At 39.4% G+C, this 26,809-nt stretch overlaps 1 protein-coding gene across 1 annotated transcript; it reads left to right on the top strand.

Moving 5' to 3' along the window:
• Positions 1–26,809, top strand: LOC139727664 (fibroblast growth factor receptor-like; the record flags this gene model as incomplete). Its single annotated transcript, XM_071638643.1, has 17 exons — positions 1–322; positions 2,487–2,770; positions 3,288–3,411; positions 4,077–4,261; positions 7,660–7,761; positions 9,987–10,132; positions 10,257–10,267; positions 10,507–10,727; positions 11,570–11,709; positions 12,419–12,534; positions 13,208–13,318; positions 13,808–13,995; positions 14,622–14,744; positions 15,312–15,520; positions 16,356–16,461; positions 17,894–17,953; positions 18,765–26,809. Coding segments are annotated over 17 exons (2,541 nt in total), but the record flags the coding sequence as incomplete, so codon positions are not given.

The following is a 26,809-nucleotide window of genomic DNA, read 5'->3' as shown; positions in this document are numbered from 1 at the left end:
ATTCCTAACTCAGTTTTTGTTTGTTTGCATGATGTGTCCACAGTGCCGCCAGTGGTGAAGCGCAACTTTCACCCAGTTGTAGAGAAGCACCTTGGGACAAGCCACAGGATACCGTGCCCCGTGAGAGCTGACCCTCGTCCGTATACCAGATGGAAGAAAGATGGGGAGGAGCTGGTGCCTGACAATGACGGACGCATCTCCTTCACCAAGACGGCCATCGTCTTCCAAGATCTGGCCATGGAGGATGAGGGCGAGTACACCTGCATCGCCTCCAATGCCTTCGGCCCCACCCTCTACGTGAACTTCACCCTCAAAGCGATAGGTAGGTGATCAGGGAAAGATGACACTCCTTGCCCTTTCTTGCCCCTGTCAATCGTGAGGACGTTTAGATTTGACATTACTGTTGTGATGGTGAAGAAGGTTTATTCGATGATTGATTTAATGGTCATTGTATTCATGCCCTTCATCCGTTTTCCTGGAAGAGCTGCTAGGATGAAAACAACATCCAATGAAGTGTGTGCAGGAATTCATGGCATTACACAGAAAGCACCAGTTTCTATTGAAACTTGAGAGCCTAGGAATGGCTTTACCAACAATGCTTGTGATGTATAAATGGCATATTCTGTATGATGTTTCACACACACTTGGCACATTTTATGTGTATCTATTGTTTAATAGCAACTTCCGATAAGAAAGAAGAAATGCAAAAATTGTTGAGATGCTGCACGAAGGTCACACAAATATTGATTAACCCGTTGAAGACGAGTCCCGAGAATACTCGGGCAGGTGTCTATGGGAAATGCGTGTTTTAGCAAAATCAGTCCGCCCTCAGCATGTTAAGGGACACATGATGAACTGTTGATCAGCATGGGGGGAAAACCAAGAGTGCTGTCTTGAGCAAACATGTGTATGCTCTTATCTAATTTACAGCTCTAACCCAACATAAGAAACATGAAAAACTGAACTGAATAGCATTTGTACTAAAGGGTGTTTTACAGCTTCTAATGGAGTTTATGGTAGTGGTTAATCTTCTCTCTCTCTCTCTCTCCATCTTTCATTTTTCCCTCTACTCTTTCTTTTTATTTCCGTTTTCGTTTTCTTTGTCCCTTTTGCACATTCTATTCCCCTCAAACTGTGGTAAATTCTGCTGGCAGGAGCATCAAATCCAACCTGGCCATTAGCTGTCAGCGAGGATGATGAATAGTAGACAGAGAGCTCCTTTTTCTGAGAAGTCCAAAGTCTATTGATAGCCTGAACTCTCCTTTTAGTGTGCAGCCTCCTCTAAAACTGACCATATCTGGACTGCAGCGAGCTAAAATTCTACTCAGAGCGGAAGCCTAGAAGTGCACTCTGCTGCTGTCTTCTCAAAAAGAAGCAAAGTGCTGTAAAACCCATCAATTTTATGTTTCTTTTGCACTGGACCAATTTCAATAAACTTTATTCTTTACATGATATTTAGGATGAAAGTATCTCATAAAAGTTTGCATTTCCAAATTATTGGCTCGTTGTAAAATTTTATGATTGGGCAGTGTAGCGTCCAATTTGTTAAAGTTTACACACCACTGAAATACAAGTATCCCATATTTTCAGTAAAAGAAGTATAGGCGCGGTCAGACTGGCAAAAGATCGCGAACTTTAAGATCGCGTTCTTTAAGATCTCTAAGTTTTGCCACTGTGACCGCAAACTTCCCGCGAAACTTCTCGTTCTGTTTGCGGGCGGTGTCTCCGAAGCACGAGGCCATTGTCATGTACAGATGTGCTTTGTTACGTCACAATCACTAACCATCGGACGGCGCACTCTTTCTTGCGCGCGTACCAATGGCCCAAACTTCTCGATCTTTTGCCAGTCTGACTGCACCTATTGAGTCACAGGCTCTTGGCATAGCTTTCCCCGGTTTGGATCAAAGCAGGTCATTTAAAATAAGTATATGAGGCTCAGTGAGGTTAATCTTAGATGTCAATACAGTATTACCAAAAAGCCTACCCATATAGATATTCAGGAGTGAGGATTTTGAGTTCTAGAGGTACAACACTAGAATGATTCTAGAACTGTTTGTAGTTAATACACTATTCTTCCTATATAATTCCTCATAGTTGTGTAATTTTTTAACACAGTTGTCACAGTGAAATACCATTTTAGATAATGATATCTTCATACAGTTTTCTATGTACTGGTTATGATTTCTCTATTGATTTCAATGTTTGCTCACAGTCTGTATTTTTTTTAGTTATTTTTTTAACAAATGCCAAACATGTCTTAACAAATTTTACAAAATCTAGATAATATTTGTGTAGTATACACAATAGATGAATTTTAGACTGACATTATTGATTTCACAAACCAAGCAATGACACATTTTGATAATACTACGTTAATGAATTCTCCACTAATGTGTACAATATATTTTGAGGAAGAATATAAAAGGCACGCATACTTCTAATGTCGTTTGGCTGATTGTTTATTGTTTTATCATTGTTTTGTATAGACCCTCCGGATGAAGAATCCCTCGATTCCAGTATGGCCGACTCGTCAATCTCATTTATGGAGGAGAGCGTCAACGCCGGCAACCTGTCCGACTATGGCGACAGCGACCTCCAGGGATACGCACCCAGGTTCATCGAGGCTGACCGGATGCAGCCAGAGAAGCCTGTGCCGAGCAAGACCCGCGTCAAGCTGCGCTGCCCAGCCCAAGGCGTGCCAGCCCCAAACATCACGTGGATCAAGGACAACGAGCCGAAGTGGTTGGACAACACCATTCGAAAGACCAGGGTGAGATAGACAGAAAAAGGAAGAGGAGAAGGAGGAAGAGTAGGAGGAAAGGGGAAGGGGGAAGGGGGTGGGATTAGGGGCAGGGCTCTACAGAACAGCATGTCATTTATTTCTGACAAGTATGGCGTTTTTAGCAATTTATGGGCACACAGAAAGAGATGCAAAATATGTTTTTTAAATGTAAATGAAAGGAATTTATTCTGATCTAAATGCTATGGAAGGGACATACTTGCGCCGATAATTGCAATTTTGTGAGAAAATTGCCCAGTTTACTAATAGGGCATTTAGAAACTGTAATCGTGTCCCTTAATTCCTCATATTTGACATTGGTGATTTGATCTGGGTAAAATCTCTCATGCAAAGTGATGATTTTGGTGTGGAGTGTCAAAATAATAGATCCCCACCTCCCAAGTGTAGCATGGCTTTGATAGCAGTTGCCTCTAGCAGACAGATTTGATCTTCTCCTCTGATACTAACCAAACTCAACGTCTTGTCATTTTTTCGCCCTCTTTGACAGGTGGAACTGAAGGGCTATTCCCTGACAGTGAGGAAATCCATCCCCTCAGACTCGGGCGAATACACATGCATCGTGTCCAACGAATACGGCACAATTCAGTTCACCTATTCGGTCAATGTCAGAGGTGTGTTGTGTTAGCATTAAAAGAGAACTTTCTAACTGAAGTCAGTGTTTATTTTTTTTTTCTGCTTCTTGTTTCCATGTCTCTTCTTATAAAGTTTTGAATGGTATTAAGTTATGTCAAAATATTACCCTCTTGTGCACAAATAACATAAAACAGCTTTCAAACCAACCGTAGTTAGTACGCAGTAAGGAAACAGAGAGGGAATCACTTTCAAATGTACCACATATGAATGAAGAAATTGTAGGTGCAAACATCTAGTATGAAACTCTGCATCAGAATATTTTTACACAATCATGCACACACACACACACTCGCAACACACACACATACCTTAGAAACAGTCTCTTAGAGTACTAGTAAATGTGCTAATTAAGTAGACCATTATATAGGAGCGATGTTATGTAAAATCTAAAGACTCCTTGATATTACTATACTATTGAAGATATATCTAATAAACAAAAGGAAAGGTTGACATGGGAGATATTTGCCAAGTCTGTCAATACTATGTTGTGAGAAAAAAAAAAAGTTGTATAGTGTAGGGTGTTCTGCAGCATATCGGCTTTGTGAGGTTTTGTGGTAGAACTTGATGAGAGAAGCTGTCGGCTATGGCATTTAAAGCGGTAAATTATTGACAGCGATCCCTCTGTGCGTAACTCTTCCCACAGAGCGGCTAGCGGTCAAGCCCATCATGACGCAGATGAAGAACATGACGGCCGTGGTGGGCAGCACGGCCACCTTCGAGTGCCGCGTCGTCAGCGACCTCACCCCCCACTTCGTCTGGCTACGGTACTACCATGAGGACAACCAGACCCACATCAAGGACATCGACGACCACATCAAAATTCTGGAGGTAGGGCATATAAGAGTGGGAGTACCCACCCCCCTTGGGAGGGGTTTGGGCCGTTCTGAAGGTCTGTGAATAAACTTCAACAGGAACAGAAAATGGAAAATTTGTTCCACGTGAAATGTAGGGAATGGAATTGAACTTTGTAGGATTATGGCCCTTTTTCGGGGAAGCATGTGTTGCGTGTGCCATGCCTGATTCCAATCAGATTAACCCAACAGCTAGCTGCTGACAAGTGTGTGCAAATATATGTACCGCAGACTTATCGTTGTCCCGACTTGTTGCGTACTGAAGAAATTTGAGACCTATCTGCAACAGATTGAATATTGTTCCATGCATGTTTCTTTAATCATCCTAACCATGCGGAATTAATGAGAGACACTATTTCAGCAGAATTTTCCAAATGACAGATGGAAGTCTGTCTTGAGTACTGATAGAAGAGGAATTTGGTTTATTGTCATGCGACTCAAACTCTTTTAAAATGAAATTCTTTGTGATAGAGATGTGACCTGATAATAATGGAATGTCGTTTGTAGATATTAACATTTTGAAATGTCAAAAAATTGTTTTTATATATGCCATTTATGATGTCAAAGTAGGCATTATTCCTAGTGCATGTGCATGATTTAAACTGCATGTTTTACTTTTGTTGTTGTGTGTGCATTTTAGTGGATTGACATTTGATTTTGGTACGTGCTAACTGTGTGGCTGATAGTGTGAAAATTTCATTGTCATCCCATGTTGTGACGATATTCCTTTATTCACATACATTTGTATGATTTTCTTTCTGTGATTTTGTGAGAGATTAAAGTCATTCAATATATATATGCCCAAGGTTAATGTCAGATTTGTGGAGCAAACATTTGTGTGCATTGATGAGTTCCTATTCAGAATGAAAATAGTATCTGAGTTGAGTTTCTGACTCGTCCCATGTGTTTTAATAAGAGGCTTCTGTTAACAACCCCCACGGCCATTGGCTATATTCTCACATCTGAAAAATTCCAAGGTCAAGCACGTGATTTTTGGCTTTTATTTTATTTTCGAGAAGTCTATTCTATGCAAGTACTCTGCTCCTCTGTAATTAGTTGCCTACCCTCTGTTGTATTATGGAGATGATATTGTGACGTGTATATGCATGGAGAAACAACTTCATTCATGATTAGCTGTTCACTGTGGACATGATTTCACGACTTCTTTACAAGACGTTGTTCTGACCCATTTATTAGCATGGATACTGCTGCTACCCTCATGTGTTGGCAAAGAGCAATGCCTCAGGAACAAAATCCCCCTCGCCAGTAAATCTTAGTATACTTTGAAAGCGACATATATGCCAATTTCCAATGGGGGGACTTTACAGTCCAAAGATATAAATAGATTTATAAAAGAATGGAAATTTGAGAAAAGAGGACTTTGTTTGTTAATGTTTTTCATTTAATTTGACATTTATTTTTGTTGACAGAATTGTTATTTAGGAAGAACAATTATCCCTTTATGGAGGCACAAATTTGTATCAACAAATCTAGCTGGTATCCAGTGTTTTCTTTTTAACTTTGGTATGGACTGCAGGAAATAAAAGATATCAGAAAAGTTTTCTGTGCAATTATAGTGAACATATTTCTTCCATTTCCTTCAAATTCAGTAAAAATCTTTCTGTCACCTTCAGAAAAAGAAAAAAAAAGAAGAAATGATATAGATGTTTAAAATACAACTGTCACTTTTTTGATTATATATTATTATACAGAAGTATAGAAGAGTTCTAATATTCATTGGATTTTTTTTGTTCAATTTTGTTTTTCTATCTGTTCTCTTTCATTTAGTGTCAGGGTCAGTAATTTTGTTTGTTTGTTTGTTTGTTTTTTTTTTTTGGGGGGGATGGTAGGAAATGGTGGGGTCAGGATGTTGTATGATACTTGCCACTGGAGGTTAAATCTAAATTCATAGACTGTTGCACCTTAGATCGATGTCTGTACACTCTGATTTCCTCAATGTCTCTGTGATATTTCTCTTTTCAAGTCAATTATGTTTTGTTTTTGTTTTTTTCTCTCTGTGTCCACCTTGTGAAAGTGACATTGTGAATATACATAAAGTAATCTGTACTGATAGCTGTTAGTGCATGCAGAATGCTTTCAAGTTTAGGTTCTACTCCGATACACCCATTCCACACCATTCGATGTCAAGTGCACTTTACTGTGTATGTGGTTTATTGTGGCATGGATACTTGGTTATCAAGTTCTCTTGATTAAAAAAAAAAAGATAAAGCAATGATTCTTATTCATTCTCTCCTGCTTAACGGAATGGTTATTTCTGTTTCTTTTAAATTCATCTTTTAAAACAATTACAAAATTGGACGTTTTCGCCACATAAATTCAGGAAGTGTACAAGGTGAGAGTTCATGTGTACATGCATGCCAAATGTTGGAAGGGATACACATTTTCAAAAGTGACAAAAAACAAACAAACACACATTTCATTTCTGTGAATGCAACACAGCCTTTATTTTGCACAGAGGTGGTACTTCATGTATTCAACATATATGTCATAGCATCAGAAATGCCAACCCTCTAACTGCCCAAACAGGTGCAATTTTATTCCTGGGCAAAATTGCTTCATTTTCAGAACACCAGATTGAAATACTTATTGTCTCTCGTGTTGATGGTTTTATCCATATTTCTTTTTTTTTTTTTTTTTTTTTTTTTTTTTTTTTTTTTTTTTTGGAGGGGGGGGGGGGGGCACCCATCAATGTAGACTATGTTAAAAGGTTCAATGGATAGTGGGACATATATCTGCAACTGTATGCATCAGCTGTTAATATGTGATTTACCAGCCTAATGCCAGGAGCAACCATGGATAAGTTCCACGCTGAAAGGTCCAGGCAAAATAATATATATAGGTATGTTGTGTGTGCATATGTTTGTGTGTGAATGTGTGTGCATTCACGGTGCTGTACCAATGGACATTGGGATTATCTAGATCTGGCTTGTTGAGGATATGTTTGTGAATAGAAACAACGGAAAGAATAAGTTTCTGTGGGCTGTATGAGGTTGCATGGTGGTGTCATTATGTTATTCATGACATGATTATGACCATTTTACTAAGAGATTTGCAATGAAACTAACCAACAACATTCCATTTTTATTCCCTCCCCTTTTTTTCTCCATGATTTTTTTTTCTCCCCGCCCAACGTGCATGCCTGCCTTCCCCCCATCAATCCACCATACCCATCGTTCAACCATTCACCATTTCCACCCACAATGCCATGGGCTTCCGGCCTGGACTCTGCCACACGTGACGTTGGACCAAATTTTTTGGTTCTCCTTTGCGCTCCACCACTGGGTCCTTTTAAATTCTTTTTTTTTGTTAAAATAACCCACCTCGTGGTGGCTGCATGTGTGTGTGGCGGAGTAGAAGAAGTGGGTGGAAGAACCGATGATGTCGTGCGAGGAGTTTCTCGACATCTTCTACAACAACTCCCTCCATCGGAAGCTGAAGTGCCTCCGACTCATCCAGGTATTTGACGGTTTGCAGCCGACTGTAGCTTTCTGCCATTCCAAAACTTTTCAGCTTCTTCTTCTTCTTCTTTTCTTCTTCTTCATGTTGTCTGTTTGATGTTCTCCTTTTATGCTCAAGTTCCTTCCATATTCGGAATATTTATTGTGTTATTTTCGATCACGTTCTCTTTCTTACAATATCATTCTTTTTCTGTTGTGTTCTTTCTCTATGGGTGAAGTATATTTCATTGTCATGGTACACTGACCGTATTATCTCTGCCCATGACAGTTAACAACATGCTATATAAGAAAACTGAAATTAAAAATAGTTTCTATAAAACATGTTTGTTTGTTTTTTTCTCAGTAAAAAAAAGAAAGAGAAAAAGGTCATTTTCCATCCCCAAACTTTTTTTTTTTCATTTGTTTGTTACCAGGTAAGGGATAAAGAATACAAATTTTGGTACAACCCTAATTTGAATGACTCATTTCTCTCAACAATATACCTGTTATCATGTTTTGAAAGCTGTGAGCACATGCAGTGCAATAGAATTGTAATCATTTGTAGTAAGAAGTGAACAGGAAAAGTCGTTCAAAACAAACAGTATGCAACCCTTTGTTCATTTTCTTCATAGATTCATTTACTTGCCCTGTCTTCTTTGTCCGTAACTCTATTTCTCTTTTCCAAGTGTCTGTAGCTTTATCTTTTGCTCATATCGTCATGGTTCAGTCTTCTCAATGAAACCTCACTTTCTCTCATGTTCTTTTTTGTGTTCAATTTCATGTAGTGTTTTGTACTGAAGTCTGGTGAATGAGCCTATCTCGCCTAAGAATATTTCTCTGTGTAGTCTCGTGTCAAGTCCTTGTGAGTCTATTTGCTATCAACTGTCAAAAAAAGAAAGAAAAGAAAGTCTCCTCTGTGATATTGAACTCGGCTCTTTTGTTTTGATCTCCAGGAAACCTTGGGATCCGCACATAACGATCTCTATGTCGTCTCTCTAGGATAAGCAAATTTCTTTCCGTGCATGCCTTCCTTTGCATGATACACACATGGTTTCACTCTGAACTAATTCTTAATTTGCATGCTGCATGACGATACTGACCAAAAAAACAAACAAATAAACAAAAGTGATGATATTGAAGAGAATATACATGAGCATGATTCTAACAAACCCTACTCTTAACACTTTCATATTGAAGAATCACATTTTGAAGAATATTGAGCGTATACATTGTATTTCTGCAATACTCAGTTTCAACGAGTTCATGTTGTGTTTATCTTTTCATTCATTCATCATTTCCAATCTTGACTTTGATATATCAGATTATCTTATGCTATTGTTCTTCTTGCACATTTCTGTACTTCTAGCTCCATGTTTGAATATTTTCCTTGTTTCTTATATAAGCAAAAAAAAAATGAGTGTTTGAAATCATTGAATCACTTCTCTCGCACTTTTTTCAAACTGTCTATTGCTAATTGTATTTCACAGCTTATTTCTACTCTTTCAAATGGTTTTCTTAAAGAATATATTTATGCTATCTCTTCTACCATTGTCTCTCACAGATAGCTACTTCTTAAGTGTGCTATTTCTCTTTCTGTCTGTCTTCTTATTCTCTTTTTAAAAAAAGTACTTGCTTTCTGCTCTTTGTATAAAAAAGTGAAAAGCACTTTGACAGATTTGCACCTCGACAGATTTGCACCTCTTGTTTTACTTAAGATTTAAATGACTAGATAAAATGTTATGATTCCAAAGTTTGATCGATATTTGAATGTAGAATGCACCATAAGGACTGGTTTGTGAGATTTTGTTACATTGAAAGAAAAAAGCTTTAATTCAAAGCTGCCAAATGATTTCAGTGGCAACTGCTTGTCTTATGGTTCTCTAAGATATTTTGATTTATACATATGAGTTGTGAATTTGAACAGTACCAAAATTATGTGTAATTGTTTTTTGTCTCATGGAGAATTTGCAGAACAGATTGCGTGCATATTCACTTTCAATAATATTACTGATGACACTGAACCAAAAAACTTTTTTACTGGGGTAACTATTTTGTGCCTATGGCCTATTGCATTTGCACTCTTGACAGGATGAGCAGGGGGATGAGAATTTGTAGTGAGGGAGAAAAATTGATGGATAAGTTGATAGATAGGCATCAGTGTTTGTTTTATGCACTTGCATTGCATTCCAAACTGACCATATGCCCTACCCACATTCCTCCCCCGTCGCTTACGATGAACAACAGCTGCATTCGGACAAGAATATGGAGGAGGTGAACCAGTTGAAGCTGTACAATGTGACACACGCGGACGAAGGGAAGTACATCTGCATGACGGGAAACTACTACGGGACGAGCTGGGAGGGAGCCTACCTAAACGTCATAGATCGTAAGTGATGGTCGAGCTCTTCTCTGTGAACGAAAAGCTGTCAGCTGGTCCCTTTCGTGGTATTTGGACATTTACTCATTTCAGATGTCTTAGAAAAAAGAAAAAAAGGAAAAAAGGGCAGTGCACAGATCAATGGCACGTTGGTTTGACAAACCATCAAGTCATGTGTTGATTTATGTATTCCTTGCTCAAAGTTGTGTAAAGTATTAATTGTATCTGTCTGCGTTCATGATGAATGGGTTGTTCCATCAGAAGTAGCTCAATACAGGAATGAAGTAAATAAACTCGCAATGTTTTGTGCTTTAAGGAAAGTTCTCTGTAATGGATCTCCTCTTTCCACCCCCACCCCTCCAAACCCTCTTTTCTTTGCCTGCACAGCGGTGGTGACCACCAAGCCGCCAGCGGTCATCCAGATCGTGAACCCGAAGCGGGACACCATGAACATGCCGCTGACGGTCATCGCCGTGGTCGGCAGCCTGGTCATCCTCATGCTGATCACCTGCATCGCCATCCTGTGCTGCCAGAACAAAGTGCGCCACCAACGGCCCGCCAACGACAAGGTCATCCCTGGAATCAGCAAGCCGTTGGCCTACAGACAGGTAGGGGTCTCAGTCTTTACCCTTTCCCTCTCCTTGCAAAAGGAAAGGAAAAACTCCAAGGAATTTCAAACAAACACAAGATTGATTAATCCATTGACTTTCTTCTGCATCAGTTCAATGAGTTCCTTTTAGTCTGTGCAGAATGATGCCAATAGTGTACAGGATACATTATTGGAGAGTTGTGATGGAACTGTTGATGCGGCATGCAGTAAATCTGGGCAAGAATTACCTCTGGTCTAAAGTTGTATCATGGAGAGATATCTCGGTGATGAGACAATTGAAAGTTTGCTCGTGCTTACATATTTTTGCAGAAAATATGCAAATTTGAATCACTGAAAAATGACACTAGGCCCAAAAGGCTGTTATTACAAATCCTTTTCACACATACGATGTGTAACTAGTGTTAATCTATATTACTAAGAGAGAGAAGAGTCTTCATGCAATTCAATTCAGTATAAGCTGTGTTTATATACATGTCAGAGCAATTATTTGCTGTACCTTTTATTTTCTTGGAAAGAACTGCATGGAAGGTTTTTGTGAAAACTGAGAATACAGTTGTACCTTGCAAGAGAGCATTCATGTGTGGATAAGACAAATTCTTCCCCCAGTAGAGGGTAGGATATTTAGAAAATTCTCTCAGTTTTACAATTATGAATGGCGATTCGACTGTAGTCTAGTCTGAGAAAATCAGTCATTATAAAGCAGTGGTCATCCCCCCCCCCCCAAAAAAAAAAGGGGGGAGGGGGAATAGTTACATGGGAATGGTTCAGCAAATGTCTGTTGTTAACAACCTCTCTGTCAAGCCTAACATTTTTATTTCCTGTATATTTTCCCTTGTTTAGATGTCAACTGACTCCACCCACTCAAGCAAGTCGACCGCTCCACTCTGCCAGATAGGACGCACCCGCCTCACATCCTCCCTCACCGTCGTTTCGGAGTACGAGATTCCGCTTGATCCGGAGTGGGAATTCCCCCGCGACAGGTACGTTGGGTCTTTTCTTTTTTCTCTCCTTTTTTTTAGTCTGTCCACTTTGCTGTCCAAACAGAAGCCTCGGTTTTATATCTCTGAAAGGATAACTTCTTGAGGCTCTTTATTGCATTCCCACTCGTTTGACATGCGACAGTGTGGAAAACTCAAAATCTTGCGGGAGCCAGTGGTGGGTGATGAAGTGTTGATGATGGTCACATAAGGCAGTATAGTTTGTGGTACTTCGTCTCTCAGCACACAACATGCCTGATTACGAGGAACGATGCCATTGCAACAAGATAATCTTCAGCTGAGACGAAGCATCATCTAAAGAGATATTTTGGAAGCCGTAGCGATTTGGGGTCGTTTGTGTGGATGAGACTTGTATCACAGGTTATGCACAGCAGTGAAATTTTCTCACAGCTTTATTCATGCAATGGAATTGAAAACGCTGTTCTCAGAACACGTGGAAAGATGTACCATCCAAGCCTTCATTGCTTTTGAAATTTGACAGTTACTTCTCTACAGTTGCAACATTAGAACTAGGAACACAAGGAAATATTTACCATCCAAACCTTCATTGCTTTGGAAATTTGACAGTTCCTTCTCTGCAGTTACAACATTAGAACTTGGAACATAAATGCGCAAACTAGTAATCATCAATGAAAGAGGGAGACATACCAGAAGTTTTAACCAAATCTTGCCGTCTGTCCCCCTGATACAGGCTGACGCTTGGTAAGACGATAGGCGAGGGTGCCTTTGGTAAAGTGGTGATTGGCGAGGCCGTAGGCATCGTGTGTCAGGAGAAGACGTCCACTGTAGCCGTGAAGATGTTGAAAGGTGAGGAGAAAAAAATGGAATATAATACACCCTCTTTCCTCAAGAATCTGCACTTGATGGATATGCTCATTCCCACACTGCCTTTTAGCTTGTAACACAAAATATCGTTGAGAGAACTTGTGCACTTTCAGAAGCGGAAGTACTTACTATCAAAATTGCAGCGCAAACTTTAATAGTTTTAAGAAGCCTTTCCTAGAAAATGAGTTGAACCAATGATACCTTAACCGTGAACTCTTTGGCTCAATGAATCATAATTTCAGTCTCTTTAGAGTATCGTGTTTATGTTGATTGAAGAAGAACAAACAGAGTGGCTTTCTCTTGCCAGAGTATTTACGAACCTGTCAAATGAACCAAAATAGTGCTTCATGAAGTTTTTGTGAAAAAATAGCTTTTTACCAAGTTCAGAATCAGTGTTCATCTGAGGCAGGATTGCAAAGAAAGAAAGGAATATGAGAGGGGAAGACTCGAGGGGAAATAGCTGAAGCAGGCCCCGATTAGGAAATGTGGGCTTTGCCTGCTGTCATCTATAATTAACTCACTTTACCATAGGTAGTTGTCCTGCACACCCTGCCAGCTACTAGGTGAGGAAGAAGCTGTCTCTGCTAGCAGATGATGCAGTGCTATTGTGTGTGCGTATGCCTTAAATTGATTTTGAATTCAATTCACTCTGTAGCCAACGCCATGGACCGTGAGCTGTCCGACCTCATCTCCGAGCTGTCGATGATGAAGCTCATCGGGAAGCACCCGAACATCATCAACCTCCTGGGATGCTGCACACAAGAAGGTAGGAGAAATCACCTATCCCTCCCTCTGGCATCAGTTACGGCAAAATTAAATCTTTGGGGTTTAAAAGAAAAGAAAAGAAAAGATCACCATGTTCAACTCTCAGTAGTCGAAAGTTGTAGCGTATGATGGATTTGATATGTGGCTCAGTGGATGCAACCATGGACCATTACCCACAAGGTCCCTTGTTCAAATCCCTTGGCTGCAGTGGTTGTGCCCATAGGCAAGGCACTTTCTTCACATTGCATGGTCCTTCTGAGGGAACTTATATAGCTGTCAGTTCTGCTTCCATGGCATTAGAATTTGATTCAGTTTTAACAACCGTATGAACCATCAGCTGTTTATACGAAAATTAAAAATAGATGAGAGTTACATTTGCCACCAGTGTGATGAGTTCTTTGATGCCATGGGATGTGAGAACTTCTAGTATGCTTGGCTGATTGTGTAGTTATGGGTATCACTCACTGGATTTTTTTTTTCTTTAATGTAGGTCCACCATTCGTCATCGTCGAGTTCGCTCACCACGGCAACCTCCGCGACTTCCTGCGGACGCGGCGACCGCCGGATGAGTACGAGAAGTCGGTGCTCCTCTCCGTCCCCGAGACCCTGACCAACAAGGATCTCATGTCCATGGCCTATCAGGTGTCTCGTGGCATGGAATTCCTGGCCTCCAAGAGGGTGAGAAACCCAACACTTTTCCCCCATACTCCTGCTCCAGAGAGTGAAAACACAGATTTACTCATCCACTTTTGAATGACAAAATAAATTTCTCTGTCACAGTGAGGGTTTGATTTTGTCAAGACTAATGCAAATCCATTTGAGTTCTGAACCTTCTCTCTATACAGTGTGGAGTGTAAGAGTTGGGTTGTTTAGAATGATCGGGGACTTCCAGAAGATTGGTGTTTGATGAAAAATTCTCTATCAGCATCTATTATGTCCCGCATCTAAGTGTAACTTGAAAAATGTGAAGTAGGCATCATGTACTTATCATGAACTTTGCATGGAGTGTAACAATCTCAAGAATATTAGTAATTTTCTTGACTAGTTCGAGTATGCCTTGCTGAAGTTTATTGCTGTAATAGATAAGAAGAAGGCATTATCCACGAGCATAGCAGCTATGCTCTTTGTTGCTAATTTTGTCAGTTCATCGATCACCACCAGTGGTGTTGCCTGAGTTTGCTAGATTGTCTACTACCCAATTGTTTGCCCCATAGAGAAAGGGAAACTCAAGGAATTCTCTTGCGTGGTGGTCAACTAAATACTCTCTTTCCCCTCTGACCCCAAACCCCCATCCCACCCCACAGTGCATTCACCGTGATCTCGCAGCCCGCAACGTCTTGGTCACCGAGGACTTTGAGATGAAGATTTGCGACTTCGGTCTCGCCCGCGACATCCACTACATTGATTTCTACCGCAAGACGACAGACGTAAGACATTCCATATGCAAATGGCAGTGGCCAGCTCTGCCTTTGGTCAAAATGTCCAAGGCATATTGTGTGATCGCATTTGTAATATCTGGGGCCCGTTGCATAAAACTTACCGTTGAATTTCAATGGTAACTACCATCAAAATTAGGCATCACAGCCAATCAGCATCAAGGATTATAAAATTTACCGCTAATTTGAAGACTTACCGCTAGAAAGGAGCGGTAAGTCCAGCGGTAAGGGTTTTATGCAACAGAGCCCTGATCTCCAAGTTGAGTAGGATAATATGATGTGAGCATGTGTGTACAGGTTTTCTTGATCCACAATGTTTAGAATCCTTTTATTGAGTTCCTGTATAAAAAAAACAAACTGTAATTTAGTGAAAGTGACAATATTTCACGCATGACTGACTGAAAATTAAGGTTTTGTATGTCCATATTGTAATTATTTTAGATAATTTTGCGAACTCTTCCTGATGTAGCTGAAAAGACTTTGAACAACTTTGAATCGATTATTACAATGAATCAATGCTTCAATCTTCTCCCCGAAAAAAAAAAAAAAAACTTCCAGGGCCGGCTACCAGTAAAGTGGATGGCTCCCGAGGCGCTCTTTGATCGGATGTTCACGACCCAGAGCGACGTCTGGTCCTTTGGCATCCTTCTGTGGGAGATCATGACCCTAGGAGGCACGCCTTACCCCAGCGTTCCCGTGGAGCAGATGTTCGACTACCTCCGCTCTGGCAAGCGGTTAGAGAAGCCACAAAATACATCGCTGGAAATGTAAGGAGCCATTGCCATTACCATGGGCGTGTCACGTTAAACTCAGTTTTTTTTTAGGGACTTCATGTACTCTTGTTCTCCAGGAGAATGAGATCCAAGAGGGTTAGGTATCAAAAGCTTTTCTAAACCTCCTGTTTGAATGATCTCGATGCACATTACTTTTCATCAGAATCAGCCCCAATGTCTTTTAATCATGTGGGACTTGAGCATCTTGCTTGCATTTCTGTATCAATGTTTATATGCATAGGTCGATGATACTCCGGTGATGGAGTAATGAATATGAAGACATTTGGTTGGTAAAAGAAAACAAAAATCAGCGCAGAAATTATTTTCATTCCTTTGAGCTCCTGATTAACAGTACATCGTCTGTTCTTGATGCAATATTCAAGTTGGAGAAAGTTTGAAATGTAGTATTTGTCTGCATTCTTTCCTCTGCTACTCCATGGTTGATTTCTCATGTTTATTGCTCTGAAAAATGGATGAATTTTTATGTGTGTGCCTTCCTACTGGGCTCGCATGTGGGAAGTATTAGAACTCTGTTCAGCATGGAGAAGCCAAGTGTAATAGCCACAATTGCTTGACCAAATCTAATTTCTGACTACATCTGAATGCAAAGCAGGTGAAATAATTCTCAGGACATACAATGCAATTGCATAACTATTAATATGTAGCTTCAAACTTTCTTGAACTGCATGTCTATTACTGTAACGCTGTTTGCAAATGTAACTGAGTCAGTACTTTTTCGAAAGCAGCTGACATGTTCCAGCTTTTTTTTTTTCGCTTCATTGCAAGTGACTCATAATGAGATCTTGTTATTTTGTGTGCCCATCCTTAGCTATCACATAATGTGTGAATGCTGGCGGACGTCGCCGGGCCAGAGACCAACGTTCAGCGAGCTGGTGGAGGACTTAGATCGCATCATCTCAGTCTCATCAAATCAGGTAGGCCAAGCACAGCTATGGAAGCCAAATACAGTGCACTCTCGTTATAACAAATGCGGTTACAGCGAATTCAAGGAGACCTCCAGATGATTTTCAGACTTTTATATTTGAACAACTATAAATTATTTATACTGAATACCGAGTTTCAGAATTTATAGTGATTGGGATGAGGAATAAGAATGTTTTCAAAATTTATAACAAATTGCAATAAACAAGGATGATGACATGGCAGCCTCACCATAAGAATGCATGAGTTGGGGCTCAAGGATGCAGAGCAAAAGAAGAAGGCATGCATAGATTCTACACAGGTGAATTTGTTAGCAAGCAGTATTGTAATGGAATTACACTGCTACATTTCTGAAATATGTGAGGCTCCTATGTCATCAACACTGTTCAGTGTAATTTATTTAAGATTTTTCAGAGACTTGGTTTCTCTGTTCGAGGATCACAATAAATTCCACAAATCTATACTTAAGCTTGTCGATTTATGTACTACATGATGTGAAATTATGAAAATCGTCTGGAATGCCCCTTTAAAAACTCAGTTTCCAAAACTCTCATCCTTATATTTTCATGAAGTTTATGATTTGGCTGTAATTAAAGTTTTGATATGACTAAAGAAAACTAGCCGGTCCCAAAGAGTTCCTTATAATAGGAGTCACCTGGTTAAATCATGCTTTGGAGAATAGATGTTAAGAATTATGTGTTGACCCTGCAAGAATCACCTCTACCTCAAAATGTCATCTTCATTGAGATGAACATGTTGGCAAGGATACTTAGAGAGATATGAGACATCTCCCTATAGTGCCTTGAAAAGCAAAATGAAGGATTTTTGACATTGCGATGAAGTTGAATGTGCTGAAAATGTGAAAGTTTGCTTCGGGGCAATATTGGGATGTTGTGTGTATAGATACATGTCTGAATTGGTTCTTTAACAGAACTAACTTGTGATGTGAGTAAGTTTTTTTTTCAGAATTACATCCTGTCTGTCCATTGGCTAACCAGGATTTTTAGAGGATTTCATGTTCCAAGTTGTTGAAATGTTTGATGTATGCCCAATTAGTTGCTACTTGGCTTGGGGATGTTTTTTATCTACCTTCCTTTTGTAGTGTAGAAATGATGCTGAAACGTCTTGGTAGTAGATATTTCGAAGTGATGTATTGTTGCCTGAGAGCAAGTTCTCATTGAAATGAGCTGGTGTAGGGACCTGAGTGTTTCTGATTGGCATTACTCTGTGTTCTGTCTTATTTGGAGATGTGATGTGGTGTCTTTCCCACAATGATGATGATGATGGTGGTGGTGATGATGTTTGTGATGATGATGATGGTGATGATGATGTTTGTGATGATGATGATGATATGCATAGTCAATGTCACAACCACAACTCTGACACTGATACCATTTTTTCCTTGATCACCTTGTATCTTTCCAGGACTATCTGGACCTTGAAGCTGTGGGCGACGCCCCTGTCAAAACATTTCAGGAGAGCGAGGTAGACTCAGGCTACGCCAGCCAACACAGTAGACACAGTAGTGAATCAACAGTATAGGCATCCTTCCTGTCCCTCCCCCTGCCCCTTCCCCATCCCAGTCCCTGTTCCTGTCCCTGTCCCTGTCCTAGCCAACTGCCATACCTTTTCCCCGCCCCTCCCTTGAATCTATTTCGCTTCCAATTCTGGTGCGTTCAAATGCTCTGGCTCTCTCTTAAGAAGAGTATAAATATGAGGGATGGAAGCTACAACTGTGTACCCCTCCCCACTATTCCCCCATCCTATGAGCACATCCCTCTAACCTTTCCCCTCCTCCACCCCTATCAAACCCCTCCCCCAGCAACCTGCCCCAAATACACCCTCATGCACACTACGCACTGCCCACCCCTACCTCAAGTACACAGCAGTGTTGCTGTTCTGACACTATTCTTTTGTATAAACAAGAACTGTCGTAAGACAAAAAGAATAAAAAATGTAGAAATTGAAGTAGAGAAGAAAAATTAGTAAGGAAGAGAGAAAAAAAAAAGGTCAAGATTTGAGCTACCTTTGACTGCAGTGGACTAACGAATTGTGTCCAAGTCAAATGACTATGGGCACTGTGGTCCAGTATATGCCACTTATTGGGTGATCTCCACTCGTGAAAGCACGGACGGCAAGAGAACAAGAGTTAATGAAGGGGGAGAGATGCATTAAAAGAAGGCGGATGAAGAGGCCATTCATGATTGTCATGTTGTAGCAGAACTCTCCTACCCTCCCTCGGGGGCACCGCCGTATACTAAAGTTGAAATATCTTTTGGTCTTGTGTCCCCTCCAGCGGATGGCTTTCATGGGATTCCGAGCACCGCTGTCACCGCAGGTTTATTACAAAGTGCCGCAAAGTCGGGACTGTTGCCCGTACGCAAACTGACCAAAATGAAAGAGGATATAAAAACACAGTGGAAAAAAATAAGCGGGCATGACACTTGCACTCAACTTGCTGGACGCGCCTTGGAGACCAAGCTTTAGCCTGTGTGCACCAGTTGTACCCCCCTTTTTTTTCATGGAATTACTTCTTTTTTATCTGGTGCTAAACATTGATGGGAAACCAAGGATTGGAGTTGATCAGCAGAACAGGAGCTATTGAAATGGACATTTGTGAAGACGGGTCGTAAGTTTAAAAAAAAGGGGGGAAGAAAGTGAGTGTAGAGCGATGACTAGGAGATTGTGGTAGCTGAAGAAGAAGTAATATTATCAACAAGGCTTCTTCGCTGCAGTGGATTGTCGGTAAAAGTGATCATGTGGTATATTCGGGAATGAATGATTGAACTGCAAATGGATGCCACCAGGCTAGACTAAAAAATGTTCCCTCTACAGGGGAGAATGCTGTTAGTCACATTGTATATACATGATTCGTTCAGAGCACGAATGTCGATTCATACCGACATCAGTTCGAACCTGGAAGGATGTGAACCCGAACGCGTTCTCTTTCAACAACGCTGCATGAACAGTGGCACGGATGGCCGGTGCTCGAATTAGAAAAGTGTATGATTGCTTTGGGAAGGCTGCGCTGTATTGGACATGTGGAGATTCGTTTCGACTCTATCGAGTGTTAGTATCTTGTCTGCAGGCCTCACAGCTGACGTTTTGCATTTTCTCTCTTATCTCCAAATCAGACTGGAGGTAGAAAATTTCAAGTCAGCAAATCCTTATGGATGCTGTGACCTTGATGTGAACACTTGCAGAACTATCGGCTTTGAAAAGCTGCAAATTCTGGTCACAAAATATGGTTAATGCTGCCCTAGTACGTTTTATGATATCAGACGAGTCATTGTATTCTCATGTTGTAATGTGGTAAACAAACTAAAAAAAAAAGAGTTCAAAAATAGTATGATACAGTGATTGCAAAATGTGGAACATATATAGAGAAATATATAATTATATTGTGTATTTGGTGAATATTATATATGTTCGTATTGAATTTCAATGTAAGTTGGTGACAAAAGGAACGGAGGAAGACCTGTGTTATAAAACTTGCCATTTGTGCACTGCCAGAGTTGTATATTTTGTCCCCTCTTTCTGGAAAGAGAGCATAACCCATAGAGGGAGTGTTGCCTGTAACGTCAGTGATTAGATAACGCACAACAGGTTGATAAGAAATTGATACGCTAGATTCGGAAGATCGATAAGAAAGTAACGTTCATGTGAATGTCGGTCAGTCATGGAGGTTGGCGTCCCAGTGAGACTGGTCATGTGACTCGATGTTGGTCAGGTGACATGTATCCCGTGTGCCAACCAGTCTCTTCAAACACATTTCTGGTAGTCGCCCTTTTCATCTTTCTCCTTAACTCTGACAGTACGTTCACAATCGGCTCTTGACGCCAAGCAAGGCGTTTTTTTCTAGCACATGAATATGTGGGAAGTTGTACTTCACCTATGAAAAAGAAAGAGTGAGTGAGAGATAGAAAGGAAAAAAAAAAAACATCGTAATTTGAAAAAGAAATAGTTGATGTATACAAAGCCGGAAAAGAAAACTACGCAACAGATACTTCCCAGTTGAAGGGCTATGATGGCTCTTTGATTTGCCTCACGAGATGGCTAGCTGACATTCTAGTGGATGTAAATTTCTGGTTATTTGTCAGATTATTCGATGATTTTCTCTGATCTTTCACTTTCTTTGCCTCTGTGTGCATTCAAAGTAACTCATTTTCTGGATCAATATAACGTAGCCCTCATATCTATCTCTTAATGTGTACAAAACCTCCGGAATATGTGAGTGTGAGCCTGTAGTTCTATTTCTCTTTCTTTTTTCTTTAAAAAAAAACCCCGAAAGTACTCTGAAGGACAGAATTGTGTATTGTGGTAGGTTCCAAATAGTGTTGTCTCACACTTGGTACTATTTTACAAGTGCTGATGTGAACCCACAACTGCATTTCATTTACGCTAGCATTAAGAGGCACGCATCATTTACATTTGAAGATCATAAGTGTTTGTCTGATGCTTGGATTGTTTTGAATTTTTGTGCGAGATGAGAATTTGAAAGGATCAGATGTTGGCCTGAGTAGCCCTATTTATTTTCTGTAATGGAATTATTCACCTATATGCAAACAAGCTCAAAGTATGTGAACATCGTGGTAGATGTTTGAAAAAAAAATACAACTACAACAAAACAGACAGAATTATAGTATCATGTAGTTAAGTGCAGTTTTGAAGAATATATCGAATTGTGACCTTATATGACCAAATAAATACAGAAGTAGTGTTATTTTTAAAAAAGTGAATATGAAATTCCAATGCATTTGAGAAGTGTTCAACGCCATTGTATTTGTCTTGACCAAAAGAGAAGTAATGAGAAAATTCTCCAAAAGAGCTATTTTGATTAATTCTTCTGTGATATGATCATATGTGTACATTGCCAGTTTCAGAATTGAATGGACTCCTGTTACATACTGTTAAGTCAAAGTGTGTTTCGTGTACCGTAAGAATTCATTGTGAAATACGGGAGCAGTTCTTTTGCCTCTTTGTGGCAAAGTTCCTTATTGCTCCAAGCAGTTTTGCACAAAATTTTAGTGATTTCCCTGTTTCTGTGAAACTTGACCCTGGCCAATGTGTGTCCAGCACCAATCGTCCCCATCCAGAGGTCTTTTTTGAAGTTTTATCGTTATTTTACACTCAAGGATATAGGCCCGATTATGATTATGATAAATTGGCTGATTGTAATTTGAAGTTGGAAAGTTACATTTTCTTGTGTTCTGTCTGTTGATTTTGTGAGGGGAAGCAAATAGGCATGTATGCAAAACATCTGTTCATATCGCTGTGATATTTTCCGGGTACACAGCGTAATGACAAACGGAACAGTATAGGGTTCATTGAATGCGATGTATTTCCGAAAGGGAATTTGTTTGGTTTACCCCAATCAGTACCAGGGACACGAGAAATCAAGTCCACATACTATACTACCCGGTTTTCAGGATCATGTTGTGTTTTGTGTACTAGAACAAAATATGTCTGGCGTAGACATGGTATCTTAACATTTTCATTGTCGTCATACTGACCTTACTTTTATGGAAACATACTATCTCCAATGCTGGAGCATTATGTTTTTGAAGTAGCACTGCCATATTTTGTACGAGAATTGTACTCTTTGAGTTTGTAAGCATGTCACCATTTTTAAAGAATATTAGACAAGGTGTCGACAGATATCGTAATCGCAGTAGAATTATTTATTATTCTTTTGTTGTAAGTAGCTGATTTGTTCTTACTAGAAGGACATGAAGATACGTAGATTTGGAGGACTTTTGGCCTCTTTGCTATTTTGTCATGTTTCCGTTATTGCCTTGTAACACTCTCGTTCCCAAGGCCCTCCTGTATGCCACAGTAATGGACAGATGTAAATTGTGAATCAGATTCCGATTTGACTTGCGAAGTGGAATCCGACGGAGTGAAGAAAGTGGAGGAAATTTGAACTCAGCAGGGATTGTACAGTATAGTCGCCTTAGTGGGCGAGAATCGCAAGTAAATGTGAATGCACTCATATGAACGAATCAGTAAATGGTCGAACAAGCTATGTTATGTTTCTATGCAAGATACGAAACCATCCATTTGTATCGTCACACTGGGTACTCTATCATTATAAGACTGCCTCGTGCTTCTTCTGGAAGCTTTTCATTTTTATTTTGCTTAGATAAAGTCAGAAAATCTTGTCTTCTTCTTGAATAATGTCTACCGAAATTTAAATGAATCTGTTTCGTTGTATTTAGGTCTTTCAGAGAAAGCTGATTTTTGCGATAAGTTTCTTGATGTGGAACAAAAAAAAAAAAATTAAAGAAAAATGTGTTGTATCTGAAATTGTGTCGAAAAGAGAACCAAATAATGGTGATGAAAATACTTTTGGAAATGACCTTCTTTTCAGTCCAGTACAAATGCTGGAGACGTAAATCATAATATGGGTGTCACAGTGCCTATGTCTTGATAGAAGGAGGAGGGATCAGGAAGCCAATTTAAAGCCCCAAATTATGTACGTAGAGAGATTTGACAAAGTACTTCACAGTGAACTGGTTTTCATTTTTCTTTCAAAGATCTCTCATTTAATGTCTGTACAGATGTACTCAGGATTGTAATTGTGTGGATGGACTACCAGTGCCCACGGATTGTGCTATGATTATAGTGATTTTGCCTTCATTTTTTATTCATTCATTTACTTAATTTTATTATTATTATTATTATTATTATTATTAGTGGGGAGGGGAGCAACCTCAGCATAGACAAAGTCTTTGTACGTAGCTGAAAAAACAAAAGCGGGGAAAACAAATGCTTGTGCTATTAAGATGAAGGGAATTTCAATGTACCTGCTGGTTTGTCGCTTCTTACCTCGATTCTGTGGAAGCGAAACAGGTGAGAATATCTCACTGCAGTACCATCAGGGTGACTCTTCGCGATGTTCTGGTTTTTTTTTTTGCGTTGTTGTAGGGTAAGGCAGAGACCTCAGCAATCTGTATTCAACTCCTTTACATGAAATAGTATCCTGGTAGTTGAGATGCGTTCAGAACTGGAAGCCGTGTGCTTTAGGGGACTTAAAAGTGCGCTTACTTTAGTCTGTAGTAGCGTGCTCCTCAGTGAAATGCAGTCTTTCATCAAAAAGCTTTTTGAAATATTTCTTGTGCCTGCACCCAGTGGGTGCCAGTGGCATTTTCATGATCATTTCATTTATCATCCTTACTAATACTATTATCATTTTCGTATTTCACTTCTTTCCCCCCCCCCCTTTTTTTGTAATCTTCCATGAGAAAAACAGCATGTCCATGAAGTAAAAAAGTTGACGAGCTTGTCATGATCATTTGCACAATTATAGATATGCTTTCAGGTTACTGATAATTGTTTAGTGCAACCAACATTAACTTTGTTGAACAAATTTCCCCTTCCCTGCCCTTTTCTTTTTTTTACATATATATATTTTGATAGAAGTAAGGTTTCTTGGACGAGTCTCATTGCATTGCAACTAAACAAAAAATTTACTGTAAATAAGCAGATAATGAAATTGCTTTTTCTTGAAGGGAAAAGAAAAAACTTGTTAGGTAATCCATTTTTGATGAACTTCATCTTGAAATGTTGAAACATTTTTAATGTCAATGTGTATGGCATCATGTGAAGATAAAGCATTCTTTTCCCACTGTCAAGAATGCATGACAATTTTTATTTGCAGAGACCGCAGATTTGTTTTTTAGTTGTTTGGGTTTTTTTTTAAATCAGCATTTTGTAATATTTTTCTTGGTTTTTGTCCACCCATTCAACTTCTCAAAAATCCTATTTAAAATGTGTGTATAAATGCTGCTGAAATCTAAAGACCATGATGATTCGATTGTGGATTGTGTACATACATGTTGGGGTAAGATCTTGTATGAGATCATTATTTTTAAGTATGCCTTGAGCTTATCTTACTTTTGAAAGAGGAAATCAGTTCTTGGTGTATTTCAGTGCCTATTTTACGTATTCATTTCCGTACAGTAAATATCGCCCATGCCTTGAATATTTGTGTGTTCCCATGCTGGGATGTGTACTGAGAATTCTATGTTCTGTATTCATTTCTTTTTTGCCATTTGAGTACGTATTCATAAGTTGCTATGAAACCCAGCACATGAAAAGATCAAACGAGATCAAGCATAAAACTAATGGAAGTCCCAGAATAGCAAGGAACACTCCCTTGACTATGGTGTGTTGTAAATTTAGATAAGTAACATTGAGTTTCGGTGACACAAATCCCTACTTTAGGCTTCTCATGCTTTGACGTTGGTGAGTGTGTTTTACAAACTATACTCTGATGATTTGGGGGTACAGGAGATATAAAAACACTTGAGTGTGTAAATTGATACAATGCAACCAAATGATGTGTTCATTTCCATAACCATAGATTGTGAACAGAGGGCACTATTTTCCAGTTTCAGGGGTACACCGCAATAATTAGTAAAAGGAGATTTATATGTCAAGAGGGCCCAGCAGAGCAAAACCTTGTGTGTGTCAAAAAGCAAACAGTCAAACGATTTGAAGTTGAAGTAAACAGCAATACTGAAATGGTAAATACATGTAATAAGGGGAAATCTGAACTAACATTTTCATGTCAAATATCAGGAACTGTTAAGAACCTATAGGAAAAGCAATGAGAAATGGCTTCATGGGTGGCATACTATTACCTAAATATATAACATTGGTTGGTAATTTGATTTGTATCAAAACGGTTGAAGCTATTGTGAAACAGCAGACAGCCGTGAGATTTCCAGGACATTAATTCATTGTGGATGCGTACACACCCCTCCAAGCACTCTGGGGGCCCGTTCGTGGGGAATCCCCTCACGCACAGTCCCACAATTAGATCAACCAAAGTAGCAGGATAAGTGTCGACAGCTCCCCATCATAATTAGCAATCGTCATATCCATCTTATCCTAGTACATTCTCCTCTACTTGCTCATGTGTACAAGTCATTTCTTCTTTCTTTCTTTTTTCATGATGGAAAGTACTGTAGGTTTCAATGTAGTTTGTAAGTCACGCAGCATTGTGTATTCATTTGTGTAACTCCAGACCTTTTTTTCCTTGAAAAGAAAAGCAAACAAAAAGAGATGCTTCTGCACAGTAGTGTTAAAGAATGTTTTTTTTTTTTTACGACGTTAGGTTATTTCCTAGGATTGTTTCTACATCATTATACTTCTCGAGCCTGTACTCAGTCTTACTGTGTGTATGTTGAAACTCTTTTGCCCTATGTTACTTTGAATTGTTCTTATATATCTTCTTTTTTTTGGGGGGGGGGGGATGGGGAGTCAATTATGTTTTTAAAATGTATCAATAATTTGCCATGGTGCTGAGTTTTTATTTTGTTACCCGGAAAAAGTAATCGTGATAATGTACTTAATACAAAAAGGTTTTTGATGAAATTGTATTTCACATTTGATGACTTGTCTTTACTGCATATATCATGGACTGTTAGCATCTGTTTTGCTTTGGGATATTCCCAAGAATCAAATGAAGCAGGAAGTTACATTGCTGCCCTCTCTTTGAGCTGCAAATTTCCCTGCATATTTTTCTTTCTTTTAATTACCTTCCTTGAAAAAAAGATATTATTATGGTTGTATCTTAGCAGCACCTTGTGATTTTCGCATACATGAATGGATACTAATATTGTGTGCATTGTCATTGAAAGGGAGAAAAAAAAAAGTGCATATGAAACATTGCTTTTCATGTGTTTAATTGCTTGTTTGTTCCATATGTATCATAATAAAATAATTGTTTGGAACAAGATGAAAACAAAACCAAGAAAAGGTGTCCATTAATGTCACTGTTTTATTGTGTTCACGTGAAAGCATGATGAGTATTTCAAAGCAACAGTGAGAGTGAGAGAGTTGGTGATTGGTCAAAGGAGACATGGCCCTGAGTAGAGATATATTCTGCAAAAGGTGGAAATTTCCATGGTAGTAGAAATTTTTGCACATTTTTGTGCAACAAGAAACAGGTGTGAAAACTAAAAGCAGGCAAAATTGTTTTGCTTATGAGATGTCGCACTATTTAATGTTTTGATTCTGTGGGATGAAATTCTTCTTTGTCGGCCGAGCACGAAAAAATGCCTTGTGTGAAAATGTCCACTTTTGGAGTATTACCGTTTCCTGAATGTTACGAGTGAAAGTATGTAGTACCGTGATTTCTTTTTAGGATTTTACCAGGCATAATTTGCGTGTTTCCCTACAATGTATTTTTTAATCATATGACGAATACAGAAACATACAAGTTATACTCGGTTTACTAGTAGTAGGGGAAGGTGCATTCCAAAGTCTTTTGTCAATCTTAGTACAGTTGAACCTCTATTATCCGGCCTCCCTTTATCCGGATCTCTCTATTAT

This window comes from Diadema antillarum, unplaced genomic scaffold (assembly GCF_040938485.1).
Source record: "Diadema antillarum isolate AM-2024a unplaced genomic scaffold, OU_Dant_1.0 seq00000140_RagTag, whole genome shotgun sequence".
Classification (NCBI taxonomy): Eukaryota; Metazoa; Echinodermata; class Echinoidea; order Diadematoida; family Diadematidae; genus Diadema; species Diadema antillarum.
The sequence above is the reverse complement of the archived record's forward strand: the minus strand, read 5'-3'. Positions and strand labels throughout refer to the sequence as shown.